This window comes from Oncorhynchus clarkii, chromosome 3 (assembly GCF_045791955.1).
Source record: "Oncorhynchus clarkii lewisi isolate Uvic-CL-2024 chromosome 3, UVic_Ocla_1.0, whole genome shotgun sequence".
In the NCBI taxonomy this organism is placed as follows: Eukaryota; Metazoa; Chordata; class Actinopteri; order Salmoniformes; family Salmonidae; genus Oncorhynchus; species Oncorhynchus clarkii.
Window position 1 is genome coordinate 29,363,089 of NC_092149.1, and position 26,264 is coordinate 29,389,352.

A 26,264-nucleotide genomic window follows, 5' to 3' on the forward strand; every position below is an offset into this window, starting at 1 on the left:
GGTATTTGCACTGGTGACAGACTATGCAGCGAACATGAAAGCTGCTTGGTCTAAAGTAGAGGAGTCTTAACCTCACATCATACCCATTTGCTGTGCTGCCAATGCATTGAATCTGCTCCTCAAGGACATCATTGCACTGAAAACAATGGATACACTCTATAAGAGCCAAGGAAATTGTTAGTTATGTGAAGGGTCATCAAGTTATAGCAGCAATCTACCTCACCAAGCAAAGTGAGAAGAATAAGAGCACCACATTGAAGCTTCCCAGCAACACCCGTTGGGGTGGTGTTGTCGTGTTTGACAGTCTCCTGGAGGGGAAGGAGTCTCTCCAGGAAATGGCCATATCACAGTCTGCTGATATGGACAGCCCCATCAAGAGGATCCTCCTGGATTATGTATTTTGGTAGTGGTAAGCAGCCTGAAACTCCTGAAACCTATAGCAGTGGCCATTACACGGATTGAGGAAGACAATGCCATCCTGTCTGATGTTCAGACTCCGCATGCAGATGTAAGAAGAAATCCGTACTGCCCTGCCCACTTCACTGTTGCTCCAAGCAGAGGAAACTGCAGTTCTGAAATACATCAAAAAGCGTTAAGACTTCTGCTTGAAGCCCATGCACGCCCCAGTGTACATGTTGGACCCCAAGTATGCTGGCAAGAGCATCCTGTCTGGTGTAGAGATCAACAAGGCCTATGGTGTCATCACTACCGTGTCTCACCACCTTGGCCTGGATGAAGGCAAGGTTCTGGCAAAGTACACTTCCACGCAAGGGCTTTGGGGTGGAAATGCAATATATGGCAGTCATGCCAACATATCTCATCAGCCACCTGGTGGAAGGGACTTTGTGGATCTGAGGCTCTATCCCCTGTTGCCTCCATCATCCTCCAAAACCCAACAACATCAGCCGCCTCAGAGCACAACTGGTCCTTGTTTGGGAACACACACCAAAGCACGCAGCATGCGGACCAATACAAGGGTTGAAAAATTGTGGACAAAATTGTGGACAAAATTGTGGCTTTTTGAGCCTGCAATGAGCCATCCCCAACAAGGATGGAAAGTGAAGTGCAGATGATGCCTCTGATGTTCAAGAGGTGGACATTGAGGTTTAGGAAGAAGACATGGAAACCTGATAGTAAGACAACCAAAGCTTTAGTTTCTACACTATCATTTTACAGATGTACGTTGAAAACGTTTTGGGGAGATGCGATGGCTCATTCAATATTCCCTTTTGTTGTTCAGTGAAATCATCCCATGTGAAGAGTCAAGTCATTTAATTTGAGTTCAATTTGTAACAACAAAAAAATCTATTGGAAGGATTTAATAATTTGCAATTATGATAAGGTAAAATGTTTATGTTTGTCTCTATATGATAAATATATCCAATGCAAAAAAACATTACATTTAAATGGTATTAACATTCATTTGCATATATTTCCATATATCCCTGTTAATTCCCACAGAAAGTTTCCACCTCTGAATATTCCCCAAAATGTGAAACCCCTAACAACATCCCATCCGAAGGAGGTTATAAAACAAAGTGGCATCAAACATTGAATGGCATAAGGGGATCCCACGTGTTGTCTAAGCCTGCTGTAAGCATTCAGTGACGCTTGTTCCCAGTCTTCCCTCACTCCTTAAATACTCAAGCTTCTAATTCCATGTGATAGCAAATTGTCAACCCTGTAAGTTGTACGGTGAAAAAAGGAGACTTTACATTTGTACAGTTTGTTACCATAGCTACCATAGATAGAAATGCATACAGAATGCCAGCCCCTCATCTGCAAGGTGTCAAAATTACAACAGACTTTTCACAGCCTAAAAATACCACTCCATGAACCAAATATAGCACCTCCCCTCAGTGCAAAGTTTTTAAACAGCAGACAACTGAAAGAAAACAGGCGGGAAACAGACAAAACGTTCTGGCGAGCAAACAAGACAGCTAAGCTATGTCTGCAAGTGTCATGGCTCGGGAAGCTTGTCTACAAGGAACACAAAGCATCCCTGATAGGCTACTGCTCTTTCTCTCTGGTGTATCTGCTGAACTTCAATGGGAAAATGGGTTATGCCACCAATAAGGTGTGCAGTGTTCTCTGACAGTGTAGGACTAGCTACTGCAGGCTTTTCACTAGCAACTGACAGTGTAGGCTAACTCCAGTAGGGTAAGAAGTTAGGGGGCCTGGTAGTCATTCACTCTTTTTGGCAGCTAGAGGCCCGATTTCCTCTTGTTGAAATGCACGGCGGCGTGGTAGCAACTGCCAAGTTCAAGCAGTTAAAATGGGCAGAGTAATAGTTTTCCAGAGAAACTGTTTATCAAGTGTCTGAGAGCCGATGTCATGGCTAAGCCAAGCATTTTGTGGCCAAGGTCTCAACGAAGTTTCATTTACCCACAAACTTGTCTTTCTCAAGTGAGGAAAAGGATGTCTCGATTCACAATTGGTGGTGTGGGTCATGTGCATGGAGTATTTCTGAGCAGCCTGTTCTCTCCTCTCCTGCCACCATGCTCCATTGGGCACTTTATTAGAGCTGCCCAGTACCTGGCTTCAGAGGTAACCCTGCCCTGTGCCCAGGGTCTGTCGTTGTAGTCACACCCAGTCATCAACAGTCAAGCGGTGATAATTAACAGCCACTCATAGCAGACGGCTTCAGATGGGGATGTGGGGTGCCGAGGCAGCAGCCAACAGTACTGACGCCCCTGACATATCCTCCGACCATGGCTGTGTGCCATGCTGTGTCATGCCACACCGTGAACGGTGGTGCTAACCCATGCCATATTGTGCCTTGCTGTGCCATGTAGCAACGTAAGAGGACACACGGGTAGTTCACAGAGAATGGTTGCAGAAAGGGAGTAACAGGACAATTTATGAGGGCATGTTTCATTTGTGTGTGTTTTGTAATGAGACTAGGCCTACACTGTGCCCATCTGCATACATGTCAATGCTCTTCAATGCTGTGGATAATCAAAAGAACAGAGCTTGATTCTGTCAGCTGCAGTGTGCGAGCAGAGCGCTGCTATGTCAATGAAGGACTGCAGCACAGAGATATGCAGCAGAAGTGTTTTCGTTGGACTCAGGGAACAATCTGCCCTGGTTTCAGTATTCCCGGAGCACTGCCAACCTAAACTCAGCACACCGTGGGCGGGAACTCCTCATACGGCACAAGCTGATTTTTATTGATGTCTTGTCTTTGTGCAGAAATGCCAGCTTCTGCATCTGCACAGCTAGCCTATTTGGATGAAATGTGCAATCAATATGAAATTAAGCAGTAAGACACGAGAGGGTGTGGTATATGCCCAATATACACAGCTATGGGCTGTTCTCAAACACGACACATCGCAGAGTGCCTGGACACAGCCCTTAGCGTGGTATATTGGCCATATACCACAAATCCCCAAGGTGCCTTATTGCTATTATAAACTGGTTATAAAAGCAATTAGAGCAGTAAAACTAAACGCTGTCATACCCGTGGTATCCGGTCTGATATACCCCGGCTGTCAGCCAATCAGCATTCAGGCCTCTAACCACCCAGTTTATAAAAACAACTAAAACCCTATGGACAGTAAAACCTGAGGGCAGTAAGAGGAATGAGCCTGAATTCAAACATTTGTACCAACATTTGCTTTCCCCAGTAGCTCAATATGCAAAGGCCATCAATGTCTTGTGGATGCCAATGAGACTTCACAAAACAATGAGCTAGGGCTTACATAACTCACATTTAAAAGAAGGGTGGGAGTTTGCTTTTGCAGTAATTTATGCATTACTCCTTCACGCATATCAGACATTTCTTAGACGCAACCCTGCATCTTTGGCTGCACTGCTCTGTGGAAACAACCACAAGACTAAGCAATAACAGTACACATCCTGACCATGTTACAAAACTTGTAAATTAAGTCTTAAAGTAAAAATCCTATGAAAGATTTATGGTATATATATATATATATATATATTTTTTTTTTTTAAGGAGGCAACAATAGCCTTCTTGTAGAAAAACACTGAAAACAAAAAGGTCTATATTTGCAATTGTTTAAAGACCTACCATTATGATCAGAATGGGCAATATTGAACTTGATATCTTGAATGTTAAGACTCCCATTGAAATTAGCCTAAATGAATTATGATTAATGCGCAGAGTTGCACCTGTGGATCTCAAGTCAGAATACCGTCAGCCCAAATTGAATTGTAAATGGTCTATTTTGCAGTTATAGAATTAGCCTTGCACTCCGAAAACACACATAAAATAACTTATTTTCAACATCAGGTAGGCTATCCTATGTTTGTGCAAGGCCTACCGAACCTGTATGCAGTCCATGGCTAGGCTAACGGCAGTGGTTAAACGAGCATTAGCAGCAACAAGCCTGGGCACTAATGCTCATGCAAATCCCCACGTGGTGCTGGCTTGGCAGTCAACGCAGTGAGGTGGCTTTACACGCCCAGGGCGAGAGGCTCCTCTCCTGCGGGGACAGGATTACTGCGGTCCTGGATCTAGAGTGGAGAGAGTGGGAAGGACTGATGTTGTGTAGTAACGGCATGGTGAGGAGCCAGCAGCCATGTGATCTTACCATGGCTTTCTTCCAGGTAGAGGGCCCAGTCAAGGGGGATTGTGGAGCTTTTTTTACATGAGAGAGCAAAAGCATAGCCTCCATTCACCCCTCTATTAGGCTTTACCCATCAACCGTTTGACCCGGTTGGACCATCCGTAGAGTGATGCTGAGATAATATTGGGGATGCTTCAGAATGGAAAAATCGGGAGCATGTGTCCCATTGTTTTATATCAGTCGAAATCAATGTATTCAACATCCTACAATCAGTGATGCATCTGTGAAAAGAGTTGGCATAGCAAAGTTGAGTACAAAAACACATCATAAAATTATAAAATAACCAGTCAGAGTATCCCAAAGCATTGGGCACACTCACCCAGTCTCTGGTTGAACACAAAGGAAGTAGGTACTAGGTAGGGCCGAGGTGCAATTGCTGATGCTTGGTTTTGAAGGCCTCGTCACCCTGACACAAACAGCCCTGGGCCCTGGCTGCTGTGTCAAAGGGCTGGCAGGCATCCAGGCATGCAGGGGAGGGTGGGGCTGAACAGGGTTTTATGAGTCGCTGTCTGTGTGCACAGGCTCTCAGAGACAAGCTTCCTATTGATTGCCCCTCTGCTGAGGAATCATGGGGATGTTTTTTTCTTCCAAAGCACATCTGGTACATTCTTGTTTTGACCATGCCGTATGCTGGCAAACAAGGATGCAGGGGTGCATGGTGGTGGAATTCTAGATGTCATGGTGATAAAGTCTTATGAAAATGTATGGAGTAGACTATATGTGCTGTGTAAAGCAGTAAATTGTGACCAACAGAGATAATCTGAAGAATAAATCTTTGCCTAGTTAGAGAATTTCTTCAGAGGCTAGCAGGATGTTTCCATTCATGTTAACGTTTACATTACATTTGACATTTTAGTAATTTAGCAGACACTTATCCAGAGCGACTTAAAGTTAGTGCATTCATCTTAAGGTAGCTAGGTGAGATAACCACATACAGTATCACAGTCACTGTAAGCAACAAGGCCAAAGCAATCTCGGTTAACCCAGAACTAAAGTCTTGCGGAATTGGTCAGCTGCTCAATTAAGTTCTCCCAACATGATGAAATGCCCATGTAGGCCACCTCTACCCTGTTATTTTCTGGAGTCCAGGTTAACTTTGACCTTCCTGATGAAAGCAATGAAATGCCTCTGTTGGCTAGAACATTAAGCTGGAAACAACTAGGGTTGAAGGGGTGATTCCTGCATGCATGGGCCTACTAAAAGCCTAGATATGCATTGCATTCCATTCCCTGTAGCATATGGTCGTGGTAGGACAAATTACAATCCTTGAACACAGACTAGATAGAGGCAATAAGACACGCATGGTCATGCAGTTGTCCCACTAACCTGGAGAAGCACTCAACTATTTACTTATTAATCTGACCTTGTTTGCAGGGGTAGAGGGATCCTATGGAGATAGTTTTATTATACATGGGCCTGGCACTGAAGCTGACATTGGATCCTTGAAACACACTTACTGAACAGCTGTTTGGGGGAGCCCAGCGAGAGACCACTAAAATTGTATCTCTAGATTAGGCGTTGCTGCGGAAGCAGGGTTCCACACTGAAATATAATATTCAGTCTCTACTACCACACAGAGACAGTCAAGATGGCTAAAGCCAACCAACACAATGGTAGGCTAAATGGCTCTGTGTGAGAGAGAGAGGGTTTAGGCTTAACTCATAACTTCACGTAGGTAGGGCTTGATCATTTATAAACTGTACAGTGACACACCATTTAGACTAGAGCTTGGAGAGTGCTAGTTGAAGAGAGTGGAAAGAGGGAAAGGATCCTGAAGGACAAATGGATGGACTCTGGGGGTTTTTCTCCAAAGAACTGCCCGAATAAGACTTGAGAGCTCACAAAGGAACTGCACACAGATCAGTCATGTGTGGATGACTTCACTGTGTGTCACACATAGGCTAAAGGACACCAATAAATTAGCCAAGCACACCCTGAAAACTTCCACAATGCTCAACTGGTGATAAAACCAAAGCGAATTATGACGTCAATAGGATAATCCCTTGCCTTGATGGATTATGGCGATAATGCTCTCTGTCATCAGTGTCATGTTTCTCCCACCTGTGATTCAGCCAGCCATCCTGTTTGACATAGTGTAGTGTTTATACATCGCAGGGCTTCTTTAGAGGCAAAAAAACAAACCATTTGAATGTTGGTGGAGAAGCATGAAAAGTTGCAAATTAAGCACAGATTTGCCATGTTTCATTGTCAAGAGTCAAAGGGCTCTACGCAAATCAATTAGTGATCACTGTCAAACAAATGCCATCCGAACACCATTTTGTTCTATGTGATAGTCGTTTTTAATAGTTTTTTTTTTGTGTAATGTTGGGGATTACCCTGGGGGTCAGTGTGGGGCTACACCAGTGCCATGATTACTGTATATATGTGATAACCTTTGTATGCCTGCAATGCGCAATGATGGAAAAGTACTGGGTAAATGGAGATGTACTGCTTTAGTTCTCAGGCTGAGAATTGTCTGCACCTGTTGATAGTCACCCAGCCTCAAGGCCGAAATAGTAAAGTGAGAATCCACAGTCTAGACATGTTTTTCTCATCTTAGATACTTTGTATCTAATCCAATGCAACAATATTAAGATATGATTGACATAGGGTCTGTGGTCGCCTGTTTCGCCACACAGATCTTTACTATAGACTACTGAGGTATTCTGTATGTGAATCTCTGTCTGCAATTGCATTTTATTACTAAATAGTTTTATACCAAGGTTCCTGTGTCTGTGTCAGCTATCTGGAAGACTGATTGTTAAAGGAAACTGACATCACCCCATGCAAAGGACCACCCAACAGTAACATATTTGACATTTACTGCTGGATAATTTACAAAAAAACAGTAATTCAGAGTGTCTTAGTTGTACTAGAGAATCTCAATATCACAGAGGGACACTATACAGGCTCCCCAAAAGATGACCTCAGGTGTTCTGTGTGACGCTGCATGGATCAATGCGTTCCTTGAAAAAGGGAAGACTTGCGTAACAATGCAAACTTGCACTCACACCCTAGCAGTCTGCCAGTTAGCCCTTCCAGTTTGCCTTTCCAGCATCCCCCTACATTGTCATTGAAATGTGTAGAGGTAGGAGGGATAGATGCATTTCTTCCTCCCACTGCAAAAATAGATCCCTCAGAATTCCACTGTGCTTGTGTGCTCCCTCTGAATTCTACTTGTACTAATATAAAGGCATTTGCTGCATTTGTCCCTTTTGTTCTCTCCCTCTCTCCTCAAGTGGTAGGCTCGATCGACTAATGTTTTAATGCAAATGGTCACAACTTGAATGACACCACAATCACATGGTCTTAAGTGAAAATGTCCTGCCAAATCACAGATATAACACATCCCAAAATGATGCTTCATCTGTTACATGCATCATGTTATAATGCATAGTGTACTTGTAGTGGGAGCAAGACAAGCATGGGTTCAGGTTCAAGTGCATACAAACAGCAGTCAGAAAGCTACAGGGAAGGTAGAGTTGATAAGGGTTAGTCTTCCTCATCTTCTAACAATGTGCCTTCTTTACATAATGAAAAAGAGAAAGGGCCCTGTATGCCTAAGCAGTGAAGAGCCTGTCGCTCTGTCCTACTTTTATGTTGCAGGTTGTCTGCCTATACTAGACTACAAGCAAACAAAATAAATTGTAAATAAAGAGCTGAATAATTCAAGTGTAATGATACCCTTTCATTGTAGTGGTGTTGGTAATGTCGCAATGCATAGTTTACATAATGACGAGAGGTCTTTAAATAAACCCACTGTGGCGCTGTCAAAGCCTATGTCACTGGTTTCAATCATCCAGGGAAGAATATTAGTGACCTAAGAGTGTCATTGAAATGTATTATCAATGTTTTACAATTAACTAAGCAATAGCCTAAATACGGGCAAGTATTAAACTCTCTGGGGTAAATGACTATAAAGCAGGAGTCCTTTGCATTGATATAACGTTTACTTTAAACGTTAATTATAGCAAGCAACAGGGCTACGACTTGCTGAATATTTCACCAACAATTGACTGGCAGAGACCTCCCGTTTGAAGTTACTCATTCCTCAAATGGATTCATAGGCCTAACGTTAGATGGGGAGAGGATGATACCAGGAGAGAGTAGAATGGCTAACTAGTCAGCTAACTCAACATACCGTTAGTTAGCCCACGAATGTAACGTTAATAAAGGATCCGACTGATGTCTGTATATCGTCTATGAATGGGCTAAGCGTTAGTTAGCTAACTAAGCATAGTACATTTGCGTCCTATCCTTTCCTGGCTAACTAGGCAGATGAGCAAGAGAGAACTAGCCAGCTAGTTAACGTTAATGTTAGCAAAGTTATCCTGAACGTCGTTAACTAACGTTAGCTAGCAAGGCATAGTAACCGAAGCGACATTGTTAACGCGACTCGAATTAAATTGGAAGCTAACGTTATAGCTAGCTATCCCGTTAATAAGTTACGGTAACAAGTCTAGCTAGCTTGCCATCTAGATTGTAGCTAAATTAGTTAGCTAGCTGGGCTGACTAGCTAACATCAGCTAGGTAACTTAGTTAGCTAGTTGGTCAATCGAACCAGCTCTGTTTCATGTTTTAGCCGTCTAGGAGTCTCCCACTTAAAACTTCCCATTTAATGAGTTAGCGAGCTAGTTCCTTCCAACTCATTAAAAAGGTTCATACAAAGCCAGCTACGGGTCGTCCTGTCCAAAATGTTTCCAGCTAGCTACAATGTTACAAGCTAAAGTCGCTAGCTAGCAGTTGAGTGTCCCTTGTCTGCTTACCTTGAGCGGCCTCGCAGACATTTCTTTCATCGTCCCATAATGGTCCTCCCTCTTGACAAATACTGTGAAAACCTCCACCTTTATTAGACCAGTTTCTCCTGACTTTGAGCTAATCCAGAGGTTGCAGTCTACTGTAAATCCAAAACAGGACTCAACGACAAAGTAGTTTCTTACTTACAACAACAACAATGTCAACCAAGGCGCTTCTGAGTCGAGCCAGCTGAGGTAGCCAAATTATGTCGCCTGCCAATCGCAAAACAGACAGAAGTTGACTGCCAATCTAAAACACCAATGACCACACGATACTTTTTGACTGAAATGTCCCAGTGTAGCTAACGTCAAATGGAAACGGGAGAGGGGGAAACCTTCATACCCCGATTGGCTGCAGAGAAAAGAGAGGCAGGCAATCGATTCAAGGCTATGGATGGGACGGGAACTGTTCCTTCGATGAGGTCATCTGGGTGATGTTGCTAATGTGCAAACTTGTGCTTTCAGAAAGTATTCATACCCTTTGACCTATTCCACATTTTGTTGTGTTACAGCATGAACTCAAAACGGATGACATTTTAATTTTTCTCACCTATCTACACACAGTACCCAATAATGACAATTTCTAAAAACTGTTTTTAGAAATGTGTGCAAATGTATTGAAAATGAAATATATTCATGTCCAATTTACATAAGTATTCACACCCCTTTTCTATGACACTCCAAATTGAGCTCAGGTGCATCTAATTTCCTTTGATTGTCCTTGAGATATCACTACAACTTAATTGGAGTTTACCTGTAGCCAATTCAATTGTTTGGACATAATTTAGAAAGAAACACCCCTGTCTGTATAAGGTCTCACAGTTGACAGTGAATGTCAGAAGATTTTGAGACAAGACAAGGGTTTCCACCAGGCGCTGAGTCGAGATAACCTGTAAAATGGTGGACAGGAAAGAAAGGAGGAAAGTGGAACATATTATGAGTAAATATGGAGTGGGGGATTTCACAAGCCTTCTGGAAGATATGATGAAGGAGAAGATGGTGGGTGAAGAAGAAAAAAAGGAGAAAGGTGTAACATGTTTTGAGGATCACACAGAACTTTTGGAAGAGCTACAGAAGGAAATTGAACGTGACAAGAGTGAGGATTAATTCAATGTGGTGGCAGGTGCAGTGGTAACCACCGAAAAGGAAGTGAGTGTAGAGGGAAGCGATGTTGTGAGGAAGGTTGCCATCAAGTGGAAAAAGAGGGATATGTGCTCTGGTAGCTCAGAGATGGAGCCTGACAAGAGGGAGGGTGAAGCACCTGCGGCGAAGTTCGTTCCTCGTCCCGATGATGACAGGGATGGTTCTGTTCCAGTGGGAGTGAGATTTGTGGAGAGAATGGATCCTTGTATTCTAGCTGATCCATATGTGGTGTCAGGTTGGGTGGAGAAGAGATTGGTGAAAGTAACTCGAAGTGGACTTTATTGTGTTTCTTCTTTCCAGAAGGAGCGGGCGCCCTGGACTACGGTACTAGGGACAATAACTGTGACTTGCTTTGCTCTTCAGAGCAGGGCACCGTTGAAAGGAGTGATAACGTGGGTAACATTAAATGTTGAGGAAGATCAGCTCTGACGCCCGTCGTTTCGTGCGACGTAGACCCGGTGGAGAGCATGGGGAAACAGAAGACGTTGTCTGACCTGCTGAGTTTTTAGGCAGAGTCTTTGCCTGACAAGGTCAAGTTAGGATGTGCTAGTTATCTCGTGAGAGCTTTTATTCCAAAAATAGTACAGTGTTTTAGGTGACAAGCTTATGGTCATGTTGAAGCAGTGTATAGGAGGGAGATTCCTAGATGTAAGAAGTGTGCAGTAGGTAATGAGATAAAGGAATGTGAAGTATCGGTGGAGAAAGTAATGTATGTAAGCTGTGGGGGTGCCCATGGGGCTGGTGATCAGATGTTTCAGGTGAGAGAAAGATAGGTTGAGGTTGCCAGGTTCAGAGTTGTACAGACTGTGTGTGTGCACGCTGAAGCAGCGAAAACAGTGGTAGAGGAAGATGGGTACAGGGTGAGGGATCCTGAAAGGACCCAATCAAGAGAGGGCTGGGAATAATATGTGCTTCAGTAAGGTGGGTTTCTAAGCATTCATAGCCATGGTTGTCAACTGTACTGCATAAATGGAACGTAAGTCACAGAAAATAGAGGTTGTGTGGTGACAGCTGCAGAGAAGTACTTGGGATAGGAACCTCTCCCTCAACATGATCAAGACAAAGGAGATGATTGTGGACTACTGGAAAAGGAGGACCGAGCACGCCCCCATTCTCATCGAGGGGGCTGCAGTGGAGCAGGATGAGAGCTTCAAGTTCCTTGAAACTAGAATGGTCCAAACACACCAAGACAGTTGTGAAGAGGGCACAACAAAGCATATTCCCCCCTCAGGAAACTAAAAAGATTTGTCATGGGTCCTCAGATCCTCAAAAGGTTCTACAGCTGCAACATCGAGCGCATCCTGACTGGTTGCATCACTGCCTGGTACGGCAACTGCCCAGCCTCCGACCGCAAGGCACTACAGAGGGTAGTGCCTACAGCCTAGTACATTACTGGGGCTAAGATGCTTGGCAACCAGGACCTCCTATACCAAGAGGTGTCAGAGGAAGGCCTTAAAAATTGTCAAAGACTTCAGCCACCCTAGTCATACACTGTTCTCTCTGCTACCGCATGGCAAGCGGTACTGGAGTGCCAAGTCTAGGACCAAAAGGCTTCACAACAGCTTTTACCCTCAAGCCATAAGACTCCTGAACAGCTAATCAAATGTCTACCCGGACTATGTATTGTGTTCCCCCACCACCCCACATTTCTTTACTTATCTATTGTTTACCTAATATCTGTTGGTTAAGGGCTTGTAAGTAAGCATTTCACTGTAAGATCTACACCTGTTGTATTTGGCGCATGTGACAAATAAACGTTGATTTGATTGCGAAGTATTACTGCTGAAGATTTGCAGGGGTATTGAGTGGTAGTGTACTGTTCTCCCAGGCTGTTGGCCTCTAGCATGATCAGATAGGGTTAAGTAGTGGAATCGGGTGGTGTTGTTTTTAGTGAGGGTTAAAGTTGGCAGGGTAATTTTCCTTTTTTCCCAATCTGTATTACCGGACGTTCATGTAGGTAGTCTGTGACTGGCCCCACACTCCAGTACAGTGGTGGCGGTGTATGCACCTAAAAGTTGGATGCGACCTGCCAACCCAATCCCAAAGACGAAGAAGAAGTGCAAGTCAGAGCAGTAACTATACCATAAAGTTCAAGGAACTGTCTGTAGATGTCCAACATAGAATTGTGATGAGGCCAGTGGCGACCCGTCATTCAGGGCAGGTGAGTTAATAAAGCCGCATACAAACACGGTCTCTTTTTTGCTTTCTTGTGTAAGGCAGCTCCAAAACACAGTTGTTTCAGCCTAGCTCAGTGCTTTCTGTGGTGGTGGGGCAGCCAGCAGAAAATACGAAGTGTAGGAGTTGATAATGTTCTCTAGTTGCGCCGTGTTCGTGTTTGGCTCAGTGTTCTGTCACTCATGGGGACAACATGTCGCTGCAAAATCTACAGGTGGAGCTCAAAAATTTAAGCCCCTTGGTTGCTGCCATAGAGTTACATTAGAAGTGCCCATCCAAGAAGGCTCAAGGTCATTGGCCACAGATACAATTATGTCAAATAAAGTTATATCTACCGTAGCTTTGATTGGACTGATCATTTCAACATCATACTTTCAAAAAATGTATCGGCGCTCATCGGCCATTGGACATAAACACTACACAACAAGTTGGAAATCGCAAATTCAACAATGAGTGCTTTGGAAGGAATCAGTGGCTAACTGCAAGCATTGCAAAGCAATCACTAGCCTGCTATTCATGGGAGTGGGTGTGTGGTCCAAGTCTGGGTTTAAGGGTCTCTTTTCCAAGCTTAAAATTATAAACATTCAATATTGGCCATGCTGTCAATCCAGCAAAACAACTGGAAACTCTCAACTGGAAACTTGGAAGAAAATGAGTACAGACTGGAAAAATACGTTTCGAACGGTCATCCAACTCGAAATTGCAAGTCGGGAACTCAGGCCTCTTTCTAGAGCTCTGACCTGAAGATCACTGACATCATCATGTTTCAACCTTGTTTTTTCAGAGTTCCCAGTTGTCTTGAAAGCACCATATATCCAGAGAATGCCAGATATTGATGACAAAGTTTGATAACAAAATTTGCCCACGATGGACTGCCGCGCCACCTTCCTGTTCAAGTGAGCACAGCACAACAAGGTGAGTCCAAAAATATCTTATATGCTGCTGCTTAAGTGATGTAATATGCCAGGGAGATATGTATACTGTAGCTAAGAAAGTAATACTAAGTGTATTTTGTGTAGTAAGCTGTTAGTAGCCCATGTGTCCCACCCTAATAATTTGGTACCTTTTCCCCTCATAACTTAGCCTACTGTTCAGACTTGTTGCTGCACATTTTTTCTATAGCCTGTTTTATAGATATGTCATCGAATAGTGTAAGAGTTTCATTGTCTGCTTATATGCCCCCTTTATTTATCCTACGGTTCTGGCTTGGTGTACAGGGAGAATAGGGCCCATGTGCTGAATTCGGTCACTGTACATTTAAAAGTGCTGAACAAATAGTTATATCGACTACGTCCGTCCTAGCTCACTCATGTCTTAATCAAAATGACGGATTGCTTCTTATCCTCTCGTCGTCCCCTTATGCCATAGTTTGTACTTCTCTATTGTGAGTAGAAACCACATTTTATTTAAGCAAGTCAGCCATATCAGCTATGTTTTTTTAAAGGTAGTTCATTCAGCCTCATTTACTGTTTCACTGCCAGACAAGGCTCCGCTGATAGCCAGGTGTAGCAATGGAAAGGTGTTTGGACCCTGCTGTTGGGACAGCTTTATAGCGGCCCTAACAGTTTGTGGGCACCGTTTGTCACCATTACAGTGCAATTAATGTATTGTTTAGTGTTGTGTAGTGGCTTTGCTGGCATACATCTAAAAAAAAATGTGGTTTGCCCCACAAAGATTGACAAGGATAAGGCATATAACTGGGGATGGGTATAAAACAACAGTGGTCTCCATCATTGGAAATGGAACAAATATGGAACTACCCAGACTCTGCCTAGAGCAGGCCGTCAGACCAGACTGAGCAACCAGGCAAGACCGGCCTTGGTGAGGGAGGTGACCAAGAACCCAATGTCCACTCTGACAGAACTACAGAGTTCATTGGCTGAGATGGGAGAACCTGCCAGAAGGACAACCGTCTCTACAGTACTTCACCAATCAGGGCTTTATGGGAGAGCGGCCAGATGGAAAGCACTCCTGAGAAAAAGACACATGACAGCACGCCAGGGGCCTCATTAATATACCGTGCATACTGTATGTACAAAATTTGCAAACCTCCATGCAAACTTGGAAAGTAAGTATTTTGTGCAAATGTGGGATATGATGAAAAGCTTTTTAAAAAAGGGGTTTAACCGATTAACAAGAAAGCAACCATTCTTGTTTTAGATTTTATTTTTAGAATCTAAAATGATTATACAGCAATATTGTCCTTATTTATTTTATTTTCACAACCATTGAAAAGATATTCCTCACTTTCTCTGGCCATGAGGGGTTCATATTCCCGAAGGACCCATACAACAAATGACCATGTGCATCTCTGATTTAATTTGACCTAGTAGCCTAGTAAATATATAGGCTATATGTATTTCAAGTTTTGCAATATCATATGCAGTGCGGTTTATAATGCCGGTATACAGTTGAATTGAATATTTTACATTGAAGTAGGCCTATGTATCAAGTTTATATTGTCATGTGCAGAAGTACATTGAAAGGCCTTTCTTGCTTGCTCTTTCCCAACGATGCAGTAATGAATATCATTAGTAGGCCTACTATATAATATAAATAAAAAAGTAAACTAGAACAAAAACAGACGAGTTCGTCCTATTTTATTTAGGTTTGGTGGAAAAGTCGATGCAAAACATTGTTGAAATCCAACGATCTGCTGACAGGTCCACGACAATTTTCCATGTTTTTCACTTTAAGAAACGCATACATTCCTTTTCCAGATACAGCATAAATTACTGATAAAGATTAAAACATTCTGCCAACACACTAAATAGGCCGGTAGTTTATGTAACATACTGTATTTGACAGTATGGGCTGCAGTATTGCTGTGCCGTTTCATCTAACTAATGCTAGTTCACGCACGCACAGTTTTATTATAAAGGAAACATGCCTATGTATGGTGTGTGCCAAGTTTCTAAATGTCAATATTTGTATCTGCACTGACTTTTCAAAAATGGCGCAAGCACATATTTAGTGTGAAATTTACATAACTGTTATGAGGCCCCTGGAGTTTGAAAAAAGGCACTCGAAAGACTGAGATCATAAGACAAATTGAACTCTTTTACCTGAATGCAAAGCACTATGTCTGGAGAAAACCAGGCACAGCTCATCACCTGTCTAACACCATCCCTACCGTGAAGCATGGTGGTAGCATCATCAAGCTGTGGGGATGTTTTTCAGTGGCAGGGACTAGGGGACTGGTTAGGGTAGAGGGAACAATGAATGAAGCCAAATACAGGCAAATACTTGATGAGAACCTGCTTCGGAGTGCAAATGACCTTAGACTGGGGCAAAGATTTGCATCTCAACAGGACAATGACCCTAACCACACAGCCAAAGCAATGCTGGATTGGCTAAAGAACAAGAATGTGAGTTCTTGAGTGGCCCAGCCAAAACCAAAACGTGGATCCCATTGAAAGTCTTGAAGACTGCTGTTCACCGCCACTCCCCATTTAACTTAACAGAGCTGGAGAAAATCTGCAAGGAAGAGTGGGAGAAAATCCATTCTAGATGTGCAAATCTGATAGACATACCCAAGACAACTCAAAGATGTAATCGCCACCAAGGGTGCTTCAACAAACTATTGACCAGGGGAGTGAATACTTAAATTAGCAAAGATTTCTAAAACATGTCTCCAATTTGTCATTATGGGGTATTGTGTATAGATGGGTGAGGAGAAGAAATGTATTATTTTGAATTCAAGCTGTAACAAAATGTGGAATAACTCAAGGGGTATGAATACTGTTAGAGGAATTCTAAATTCCTATATGTTTTGTAGCCAAAACCAAATTCACACTTATCTATTTCATAATAAGTTGTAAGTTTATAATTTTGCATGAAATAGCAAGAGACCAGTCTTAAAAACAAGTTCAGCATTTATTCTTGATGAGTACTGACTTGAAATACAAAGAACATTACATTTTAAAGAGAGAACATAAAATGACATCATCAGTTTCACACACTCTCTCCGATCCCCACAATGGGCGCAGTGTCTTCAGGTCTGGAGATCTTCTTCTACTCCCCTCATAAAACAAACATTCCAATCTGTCTAAAATATATACTTTTCTCCACTAATGGAACATCAAACAAACATTCTTATCTGTCTGAAAATATATATGCCCTCCTTTCTCCCTTAAACCCGCAAGGTACAGACAATTAATTTGTTTTACCTACATTTTCGGTCCTAGTTTAACAAAGAACCCATACATTTCATAACATAATAGTATTAAAATAAATGGTTCTAATTTAAATGTATACATAATTAATCATTTCAACCATAATTTCCTCCTACAAATACTTTCTTAAAGCAATGTACCTGTACATTTCATTACCTTGCATAAAGGTTGATAGGTTTATATACATATACTGTACATACATACCCCACAGGAGGCTGCTGGGGGGAGAATGGCTCATAATAATGGCCGGAACGGAGCAAATTGAATGACAAACACCTGGAAACCATGTGTTTGATACCATTCCACTAATTCTGCTCCAGTAATTATCACAAGTGCCACCAACCTCCTGTGAAAAACGTACGCAATAAGGCACGAGGGGGTGTGGTATATGGCCACACACCCCCGAGGTGCCTCATTGCTATTATAAACTGGTTACCAATGTAATTAGAGCAGTTAAAAATAAATGTTTTGTCATACCCATGGTAAACCACAGCTGTCAGCCAATCAGAATTCAGGGCTCGAACCACCCAGTTTCTAAATATACATACACTGCTCAAAAAAATAAAGGGAACACTAAAATAACACATCCTAGATCTAAATGAATGAAATATTCTTATTAAATACTTTTTTCTTTACATAGTTGAATGTGCTGACAACGAAATCACACAAAAATTATCAATGGAACTCAAATTTATCAACCCATGGAGATCTGGATTTGGAGTCGCACTCAAAATTAAAGTGGAAAAACACACTACAGGCTGATCCAACTTTGATGTAATGTCCTTAAAACAAGTCAAAATGAGGCTCAGTGGTGTGTGTGGCCTCCACGTGCCTGTATGACCTCCCTACAACGCCTGGGCATGCTCCTGATGAGGTGGTGGATGGTCTCCTGAGGGACCTCCTCCCAGACCTGGAATAAAGCATCCGCCAACTCCTGGACAGTCTGTGGTGCAACGTGGCGTTGGTGGATGGAGCGAGACATGATGTCCCAGATGTGCTCAATTGGATTCAGGTCTGGGGAACGGGTGGGCCAGTCCATAGCATCAATGCCTTCCTCTTGCAGGAACTGCTGACACACTCCAGCCACATGAGGTCTAGCATTGTCTTGCATTAGGAGGAACCCAGGGCCAACCGCACCAGCATATGGTCTCACAAGGGGTCTGAGGATCTCATCTCGGTACATAATGGCAGTCAGGCTACCTCTGGCGAGCACATGGAGGGCTGTGCGGCCCCCCCAAAGAAATGCCACCCCACACCATGACTGACCCACCGCCAAACCGGTCATGCTGGAGGATGTTGCAGGCAGCAGAACGTTCTCCACGGCATCTCCAGACTCTGTCACGTCTGTCACATGTGCTCAGTGTGGACCTGCTTTCAGCTGTGAAGAGCACAGGGCGCCAGTGGCGAATTTGCCAATCTTGGTGTTCTCTGGCAAATGCCAAACGTCCTGCACGGTGTTGGGCTGTAAGCACAACCCCCACCTGTGGACGCCGGGCCCTCATGGAGTCTGTTTATGACCGTTTGAGCAGACACATGCACATTTGTGGCCTGCTGGAGGTCATTTTGCAGGGCTTTGGCATTGCTCCTCCTTGCACATAGGCGGAGGTAGCGGTCCTGCTGCTGGGTTGTTGCCCTCCTACGCGTCTCCTGATGTACTGGCCTGTCTCCTGGTAGCGCCTCCATGCTCTGGACACTACACTGACAGACACAGCAAACTTTCTTGCCACAGCTCGCATTGATGTGCCGCACTACCTGAGCCACTTGTGTGGGTTGTAGACTCCGTCTCATGCTACCACTAGAGTGAAAGCACCGCCAGCATTCAAAAGTGACCAAAACATCAGCCAGGAAGCATAGGAACCGAGAAGTGGTCTGTGGTCACCACCTGCAGAACCACTCCTTTATTGGGGGTGTCTTGCTAATTGCCTATAATTTCCACCTGTTGTCTATTCCATTTGCACCACAGCATGTGAAATTTGTCAATCAGTGTTGCTTCCTAAGTGGACAGTTTGATTTCACAGAAGTGTGATTGACTTGAAGTTACATTGTGTTGTTTAAATGTTCCCTTTATTTTTTTGAGCAGTGTACAAACTGAACAAAAATATAAACGCAATATACAATGACTTACAGTTCATATAAGGACATCAGTCAAAATAAGACTCAAATCTATGAATTTCACATGCCATACAGCACTCCTTCCGTGGCCTCCAACTGCTCTTAAACGCTAGTAAAACCAAATGCATGCTTTTCAACCGTTCGCTGCCTGCACCCGCACGCCTGACCAGCATCACCACCCTGGATGGTTCCGACCTTGAATATGTGGACATCTATAAGTACCTAGGTGTCTGGCTAGACTCTAAACTCTCCTTCCAGACCCATATCAAACATCTCCAATCGAAAATCAAATCAAGAGTCGGCTTTCTATTCCGCAACAAAGCCTCCTTCACTCATGCCGCCAAACTTACCCTAGTAAAACTGACTATCCTACCGATCCTCGACTTCGGCGATGTCATCTACAAAATTGCTTCCAACACTCTACTCAGCAAACTGGATGCAGTTTATCACAGTGCCATCCGTTTTGTCACTAAAGCACCTTATACCACCCACCACTGCGACTTGTATGCTCTAGTCGGCTGGCCCTCGCTACATATTCGTCGCCAGACCCACTGGCTCCAGGTCATCTACAAGTCCATGCTAGGTAAAGCTCCGCCTTATCTCAGTTCACTGGTTACGATGGCAACACCCATCCGTAGCACGCGCTCCAGCAGGTGTATCTCACTGATCATCCCTAAAGCCAACACCTCATTTGGCCGCCTTTCGTTCCAGTTCTCTGCTGCCTGTGATTGGAACGAATTGCAAAAATCGCTGAAGTTGGAGACTTTTATCTCCCTCACCAACTTCAAACATCTGCTATCTGAGCAGCTAACCGATCGCTGCAGCTGTACATAGTCTATTGGTAAATAGCCCACCCATTTTCACCTACCTCATCCCCATACTGTTTTTATTTATTTATTTTTCTGCTCTTTTGCACACCAATATCTCTATCTCTACCTTTACATAACCATCTGATCATTTATCACTCCAGTGTTAATCTGCATAATTGTAATTATTTGCCTACCTTCTCATGCCTTTTGCACACAATGTATATATAGACTCCCCTTTTTTCTACTGTGTTATTGACTTGTTAATTGTTTACTCCATGTGTAACTCTGTGTTGTCTGTTCACACTGCTATGCCTTATCTTGGCCAGGTCGCAGTTGCAAATGAGAACTTGTTCTCAACTAGCCTACCTGGTTAAATAAAGGTGAAATAAAAAAAAATAAAAAAAAACATGGGAATACAGATAAATACAGATAAACTGACAAGGCAAGTTAGTTTAAGAACAAATTCTTATTTACAATGACAGCCTACCCCGGCCAACGCTGGGCCAATTGTGCGCCACCCTATGGGACTCCCAATCACAGCCAGATGTGATACAGCCTGGATTCAAACAAGGGACTTTAGTAACGCCTACACATATGTTGGTCACAGATATCTTTAAAAAAAATAGGTTGGACACACTGCCAAATTCTAACAACATTGGAGCTGCTTATGGTAGAAATTAACATTAAATTGTCTGGCAACATTCTTGCAGTCAGCATGCTAATTGCACACTACCTCAACTTGAGACATCTGTGGTGTTGTGTGACAAAACTGCATATTTTAGAGTGACCTTCTGTCCCCAGCACAAGGTGCATCTGTGTAATGATCACTGTTTAATCAGCTTCTTGATACACCCCACCTTTCAGGTGGATGGATTATCTTGGCAAGAAAAATATTGTGCATAACATTGAGAAATACATTTTGTGCAAATGGACAGTTTCTGGGATCTTTAAATTCAGATCATGGAACCAACACTTTACATGTTGCGTTTATACTTTTGTTCAGTGTACACACAAATATATAGAAATTAAAACATTGACCATGGCACACATGATTCACTTAAAAATGTTTTATTCCCATGTAATACATAAAAAAAGGCCACACAAATGCACAGACATCATGAAAACCAAGGATCCTATGGTTCTAACAATGAACAGAATAGAGGGATCCATAAGAAAACACATACCACTACTTTAAAACAGTCTGTTGTTGATGCAAACAAAGTTTCACCAATCAGTGTATTTGGTGTTTGTTTCAGTAAAAAAAAAATGGCAACCCTGTCATTTTGCTGGAACAACTAATAATTTTGGCTCTAAAGCACACTTGTCAGGGCCATTTGCAATTAAACAGTTAATTACCATAGACATCAGTAAAGTTAACGCTATTACAGAACGCAAATGTAATAAAATAACCCTTTCGAGCAGATGTGGGGAATCAACGTCGTCTCCTGTCTGGACTCCTGCTGCGTCTCCGTCCACCACCCCTGTGGGGAACAGAGGGAGGGTTAACCCAACAAAATCATTTACAACACGTCAAATTTACACTTAATCAGTCATTTCTCTTTTTTCCCCCATTCAAGTCATGCTTCTACACCCATTCTGTCCCCCTCTTCATATTAGACCCAAACAAGTCATCTTATACTTAAAATGTGAAATGGGTTTTTGTTTCAAGTGTTCTCACAGCTCCAAACCCCTACAGTGACCCTCCACAGTAGACTACTGCTCACTCTACGACACTCACCTCCTCTTGCTCTTGGGTGGTCCTCTGACAAAGCCCCAGTCCACACTGATAGGCTGGCCCATCATGTCCTGGCCATTCAACCCTTCCATGGCTGCCTGGGCTTCTTTGTATGTCTCATACTCCACCAGCGCATAACCCTGTGAAAATAATTGATGAGCAAATCCATGAGAAAGTCAAATTCTAGTCTTAATATTACGTCGAGAAGGGCTTACCCTTGTCGTAACGGTCGCATGTCAACACGAGTACCTCTGTCAACCCAGACTAAAAAGGACAGGAAAACATACTGCAACACAGAAATGGCAGGTGTTGCTGTATTCCTAATTATCCCACAATGTAAAACGGCAGATCAAGGTGATCGAAATGCAGCTAGTTCTTAATTAAACAGACTTTTGCGTCACCATGCTAGGTAGCTAATGCAGCCCATTGGATTCCCCGAACGTGTGATGCCTAAGGTGGAGATGTGCAGCTGCAAGTGTTGGGGAATTCAATGTCCTGCTATAGTCCAACCACACCATACTTAATAACCAGTTAATGACTGTACAGATACTGGAATGACAAAAATGGATGAGGAGAATGCACATCAAATCCTAAATTAAACAGTGCTTCAATTGATTAACAACAATAACAGAATTTCAGTGATGGAAAAAGTACTCAATTGTCATACTTGGGAAAAAGTAAAGATATCTTAATAGAAAATGACTCAAGTAAAAGTCACCCAGTAAAATACTACTTCAGTAAGCCTAAACGTCTCTTGTTTTAAATGTACACTAGTGGGAAAAGTACATAATTATCATACTTCAGTAAAAGTAAATGCTATACATCAAGACTGCGCTTTTTTTTCTCTCGGAGCAAAACAAGACTTAATTTACAAATGCAGTATGTGTGTTTAGTGAGTTCGCCAGATGAGAGGCGGTAGTGGTGACGCGTTATTGATAGCTGTGTGAATTGGACCATAAGTCGGTCCAGCTTGAGCATTCGAAATGTAGCAAATACTTGTGTCAAGGAAAATTTACATATTTTCTTTAGGAATGTAGTGGAGTAAAAGTGGTCAAAAATATAAAGACACCGCCCAAAAACCTACTTTACACCACCCTATAATTGTGTCTGCTTTGCAGTAAAGAAAGTAACAATTTCAACAAAAACACACATTGTCATTTGTCCATGTTCAGTGTAATGCTGCCATAAGAGCAGTGCACAACAAATTACACAATTATGAAACTCAATATTAGCCAGGCAAATTAACCCTGGCAAAACTGGCCAAGCAACAAACCCCAAATTAAAATGTGCTGTGTAGACATGGGGATTCGGCCTAACCTTGAGGTAACCTGTTCTTCGGTCCAGGTTCAGGTGTAGGTTCTTGATCTCTCCAAACTCTGCAAACTTGTCGTGGATGTCCTCCTCAGTTGCCTCTTCATGTACCCCAGTCACGAAAAGGATCCAACCCTCCACAGCTGAGAGAATCAAAAAACAAACATGTCTGTGTTAATTAAATAACTGCCTCTATGGTTAACTAGGGCTACCATCTGCTATAACACAATATTTAAATTAAACTCGTATTGTTATGCGCATTGTAAAACTTGGAAAGATGTACAAAAACACAGTTTCAAATCAACCCCCACCCATTCAGAAGTGACTGACAAAAGAATGTCCACCCTAAATTCATTATGGCACTCACATCTCTGAGGACCTGGCTCGTCTCCATCCTGCTCCACTGTATCATAGTCCTCTCTCACTCTGGACCTCGCTCCCTCCTCTAGCACAGCAGAGAACAAAGGGAATCATGCATCCCACCCCAAACATACAATTGTACACTGTCATATACTATTGAAAAATCGGAGAAGCAGAATACAGCCAGGTTAGGAGTCAGAACTGCAGTGGTAACTCACCTGAACCAAAACCTCGTCCCTTTCTCCTCTTTGCCTTTTCTTTTAACTTGTGGATGCTGTCTGGGGAATGAAGACATTACAGACACACATTAGTGAACTGAAAGTACAGACACACTGACTTAGCTAGAGCATACCTAACTAGTGAATAGCCCAACGCGTTTTTAAGACAGCTAGCTACAGTAGCTAACTCGACCGAAATAAATATCTAATAACTACGTTAGTTGACAAGTTATTACCTTGACCTCACAGTTGACAAACAAACGAATTAGCTAGCTTGGTCACGTACAAGTTGAAAGGGTTTTAGCTAACGTTAATGTTAGCTATCATACGTTAATTTTAGAATGGTGTAATGTTAGCTAGTAAATTAGCTAAGCTAGTTTAGCTAACGTTCAGTAGTTCACACGCTCATCGCCATCGGGTTACAATAGTCGACAGAAGAAATGCTGATTATGTAGTTGGTGAGTTATTAACACTGATCTCGCAGTTTCCAAACAAATGAACTGCCTACCTAGCTACCACTTGTGTTAGCCAGATAGCTTGCTAATGCGTTAGCGCAACCTACTCGCCATCTCTTAACAATGCCAAACAAACATTCATTGCAGTAACTGGAAGAGTGGCAACTGTACACATTCACTAGCTAACACCTATTTTTCAAACGACATAAGCACAATTCAAAAAGGTATTACACTACATAAGCCAACCAGCATGTTTGAATGGTTGCAACTAGGCCCAACAGTCAACACGCATCCACGATTTACGGATACTATTCACTCAGTTAGTCGAAAATTCCCCAAATACGCTATATTAGCGAGTCCATAGCAAGCACACAAAAAAACACAGAACTACTGTTTTATAAATTTTACCATCACCATCCTCATCCATAGCAAAGTCCTCGCCTCCCGCTTCATGAAGATCTAGTACGTCCGCCATGTTGTTAGCTCCTGTTTTTTGCGCTGATGCGCGTGAACGTTGATGATATCCGGGAAGCATCCCTGCCTGGTGTGTATTCATTAGTTGGATTACGATTTCAAAACGTTTCGTCTTTTGCTAAACGTTTTGCAACGGAAATTAGAGTTTCTATATGATAAATGCAGGTTGGTCCCTTTCTGTTTGTTATGTTTGTTTCCCTTTGGTTTCTAGAGTAAACAGTAAACGGTTTCTGTTAACGGAATCCTACTAATGAATAGACAGACCCCTGTTATCAGAGACGCTATAGAAAGCGTATAAATATAATCCAATATATTATAACTAGAAATGTGAAATAAATTAATACATGGGTATGGGCGTGTATTGTTCACATCGAATTATTTGTGTCAGTTAGTTTCAATTTATTAGTTGAATTTCACAGATTTAAATGGCAGGTAGCCTAGCGGTTAAGAGTATTGAGTCAGTAAATGAGCTAACTGGCTGAACACATTTCGTTGTGCTCTTGAGCAAGGCACTTAACCCCAATTGCTCCTGTAAGTCGCACTGTGTAAGAGCATCTGCTGAATGACTTAAATGTAAATTATTTGAGCAGAGACAGCACAGCACACAGCACAGCACCTTGGGAAAAGGTCATCATAAAAATTCAAACATCACATAACCTTGTGATGTTAGGTTACTTGGCTAGAGGTGAGTTATGCTGACTGCGTCCACGATCCACCAAGCTGCCAGATGCCTAGAGAGAGAGATCTTCCTCAACAAAATAGGCTATGCCTTTCTGTAAAAAAAAGTTGCTGAAAGTACCTCAGCACAATCTTTTCCCATTCCCTGTGGTGAATCATAGACTCCATACAAAGAAAGATGCAGAGATGGAAAAAATAATGAAAGAACTTTGAAATACAAAAAGTACTTAATCCACGAGTCGGAGGGTGATATTTATGAGAAATTGCTCAATCAACATCTAGGGTACATGTCACATTGGGATCTCTGGTCCAGCCAATCTAATTTGCTGAGATAATTACATTCCTAGGAGAGATTCAAAATAATGAATGAAGTCATATTACATATTTTCTGTCTTAATGATGGGTCTTTCTATATTCATTCATGCAATGTGCAATTTATTTACAGTATGTCAGAGGATCATTCTTGCTGTATGTATGAATTATAATATGTATCATCATTACTTTAGATTACCCAGTAGAGAAAAAAAATCCAACAGTACAGAAAAAACTGGACATTGACCACATTAAACTATTAAGCATGCGACTATAGGAGCACATGCCAGTATCTATGTTCTCAATCTACAAACTGAATAGGAAATGTCAGCTCTTTTGCTGACTCTAACTGATTGTAACCCAACCATAAAACAATGCAATTACCATTAGTTTCACATTTATTACTGAAATATATGTCCTCAGCAATAACAAGTTCATATACAAGCAATGTATCTACCATTCCCCTGATGTGATGGGTTTATCTGAGGCCCTATATGTTTCTGGCTGATACTGTAACACTAGTAATGTGCAGTGAGGCAATGGCTAATGGAACGTCCAACCTGGAAAGTAGAAAAGGTGTTGTCAGTCGTGTTACCATCAGTCTTTTTCTAATGTGCGTTTTAAAGGCTGTGTAATAAAGACTAGCTCTTCAGAAGAGGTCAATTCAAATTGAAGTCAGTCAATTCAGGAAGTGATTTGAATTTAAAATCCACAAACCTTTTGACATAAACAGCATCCCCTTTTCAGTTTATTGAGAACTCATTGACAACAGAGGCCCTTTTTCAATTGTTGTGAATTGGAATTTCAGTTTACTGGTATTAGCCAGACTAGAACTTATAGCCTTCAATTCGAATGGACCCCAACCCTGGTTAACACGCACACTACCAAACTTTTCTCATTTGTGTTGCTGAGAGTTACT

At 42.4% G+C, this 26,264-nt stretch overlaps 2 protein-coding genes across 3 annotated transcripts in view; both read right to left on the reverse strand.

Annotated features, from left to right (window-relative positions):
* The window catches only part of LOC139392732 (OTU domain-containing protein 7B-like), a 30,568-nt gene extending 21,002 nt beyond the window's left edge, over window positions 1–9,566 (reverse strand). Inside the window, exon 1 of the mRNA XM_071140944.1 lies at window positions 9,359–9,566. The gene's annotated coding sequence lies outside the window, so the exon portion shown is untranslated. The remainder of the gene's footprint in view (window positions 1–9,358) is intronic.
* Window positions 9,567–20,854: 11,288 nt separating this feature from the next.
* On the reverse strand, window positions 20,855–24,383 carry LOC139405883 (RNA-binding protein 8A). Of its 2 annotated transcripts, none has more exons than XM_071148321.1 (6): window positions 24,290–24,383; window positions 23,427–23,486; window positions 23,216–23,293; window positions 22,855–22,991; window positions 21,541–21,677; window positions 20,855–21,283 (listed from the first exon to the last, which is right to left on the reverse strand). In XM_071148321.1, exons 1-6 carry the CDS (start codon window positions 24,354–24,356, stop codon window positions 21,235–21,237), a joined length of 528 nt encoding a protein of 175 aa, XP_071004422.1. In that variant the 5' UTR covers window positions 24,357–24,383; the 3' UTR covers window positions 20,855–21,234. The 2 variants fall into 2 exon arrangements, with proteins under 2 accessions (XP_071004422.1, XP_071004423.1); XM_071148322.1 differs by having other exon boundaries at window positions 24,296–24,372.
* Window positions 24,384–26,264: the final 1,881 nt, after the last annotated feature.

Bases quoted from the DNA above. Each gene is read 5' to 3' on its own strand.
- LOC139405883 (XM_071148321.1), bottom strand. From the start codon at position 24,356: ATGGCGGACGTACTAGATCTTCATGAAGCGGGAGGCGAGGACTTTGCT. The intron at 23,487-24,289 runs GTAAAATTTATA...TTCATTCCCCAG, and splicing joins TATGGATGAGGATGGTGATG to ACAGCATCCACAAGTTAAAA. The intron at 21,678-22,854 runs GTTAGGCCGAAT...TTATTTTCACAG, and splicing joins GAAGAACAGGTTACCTCAAG to GGTTATGCGCTGGTGGAGTA.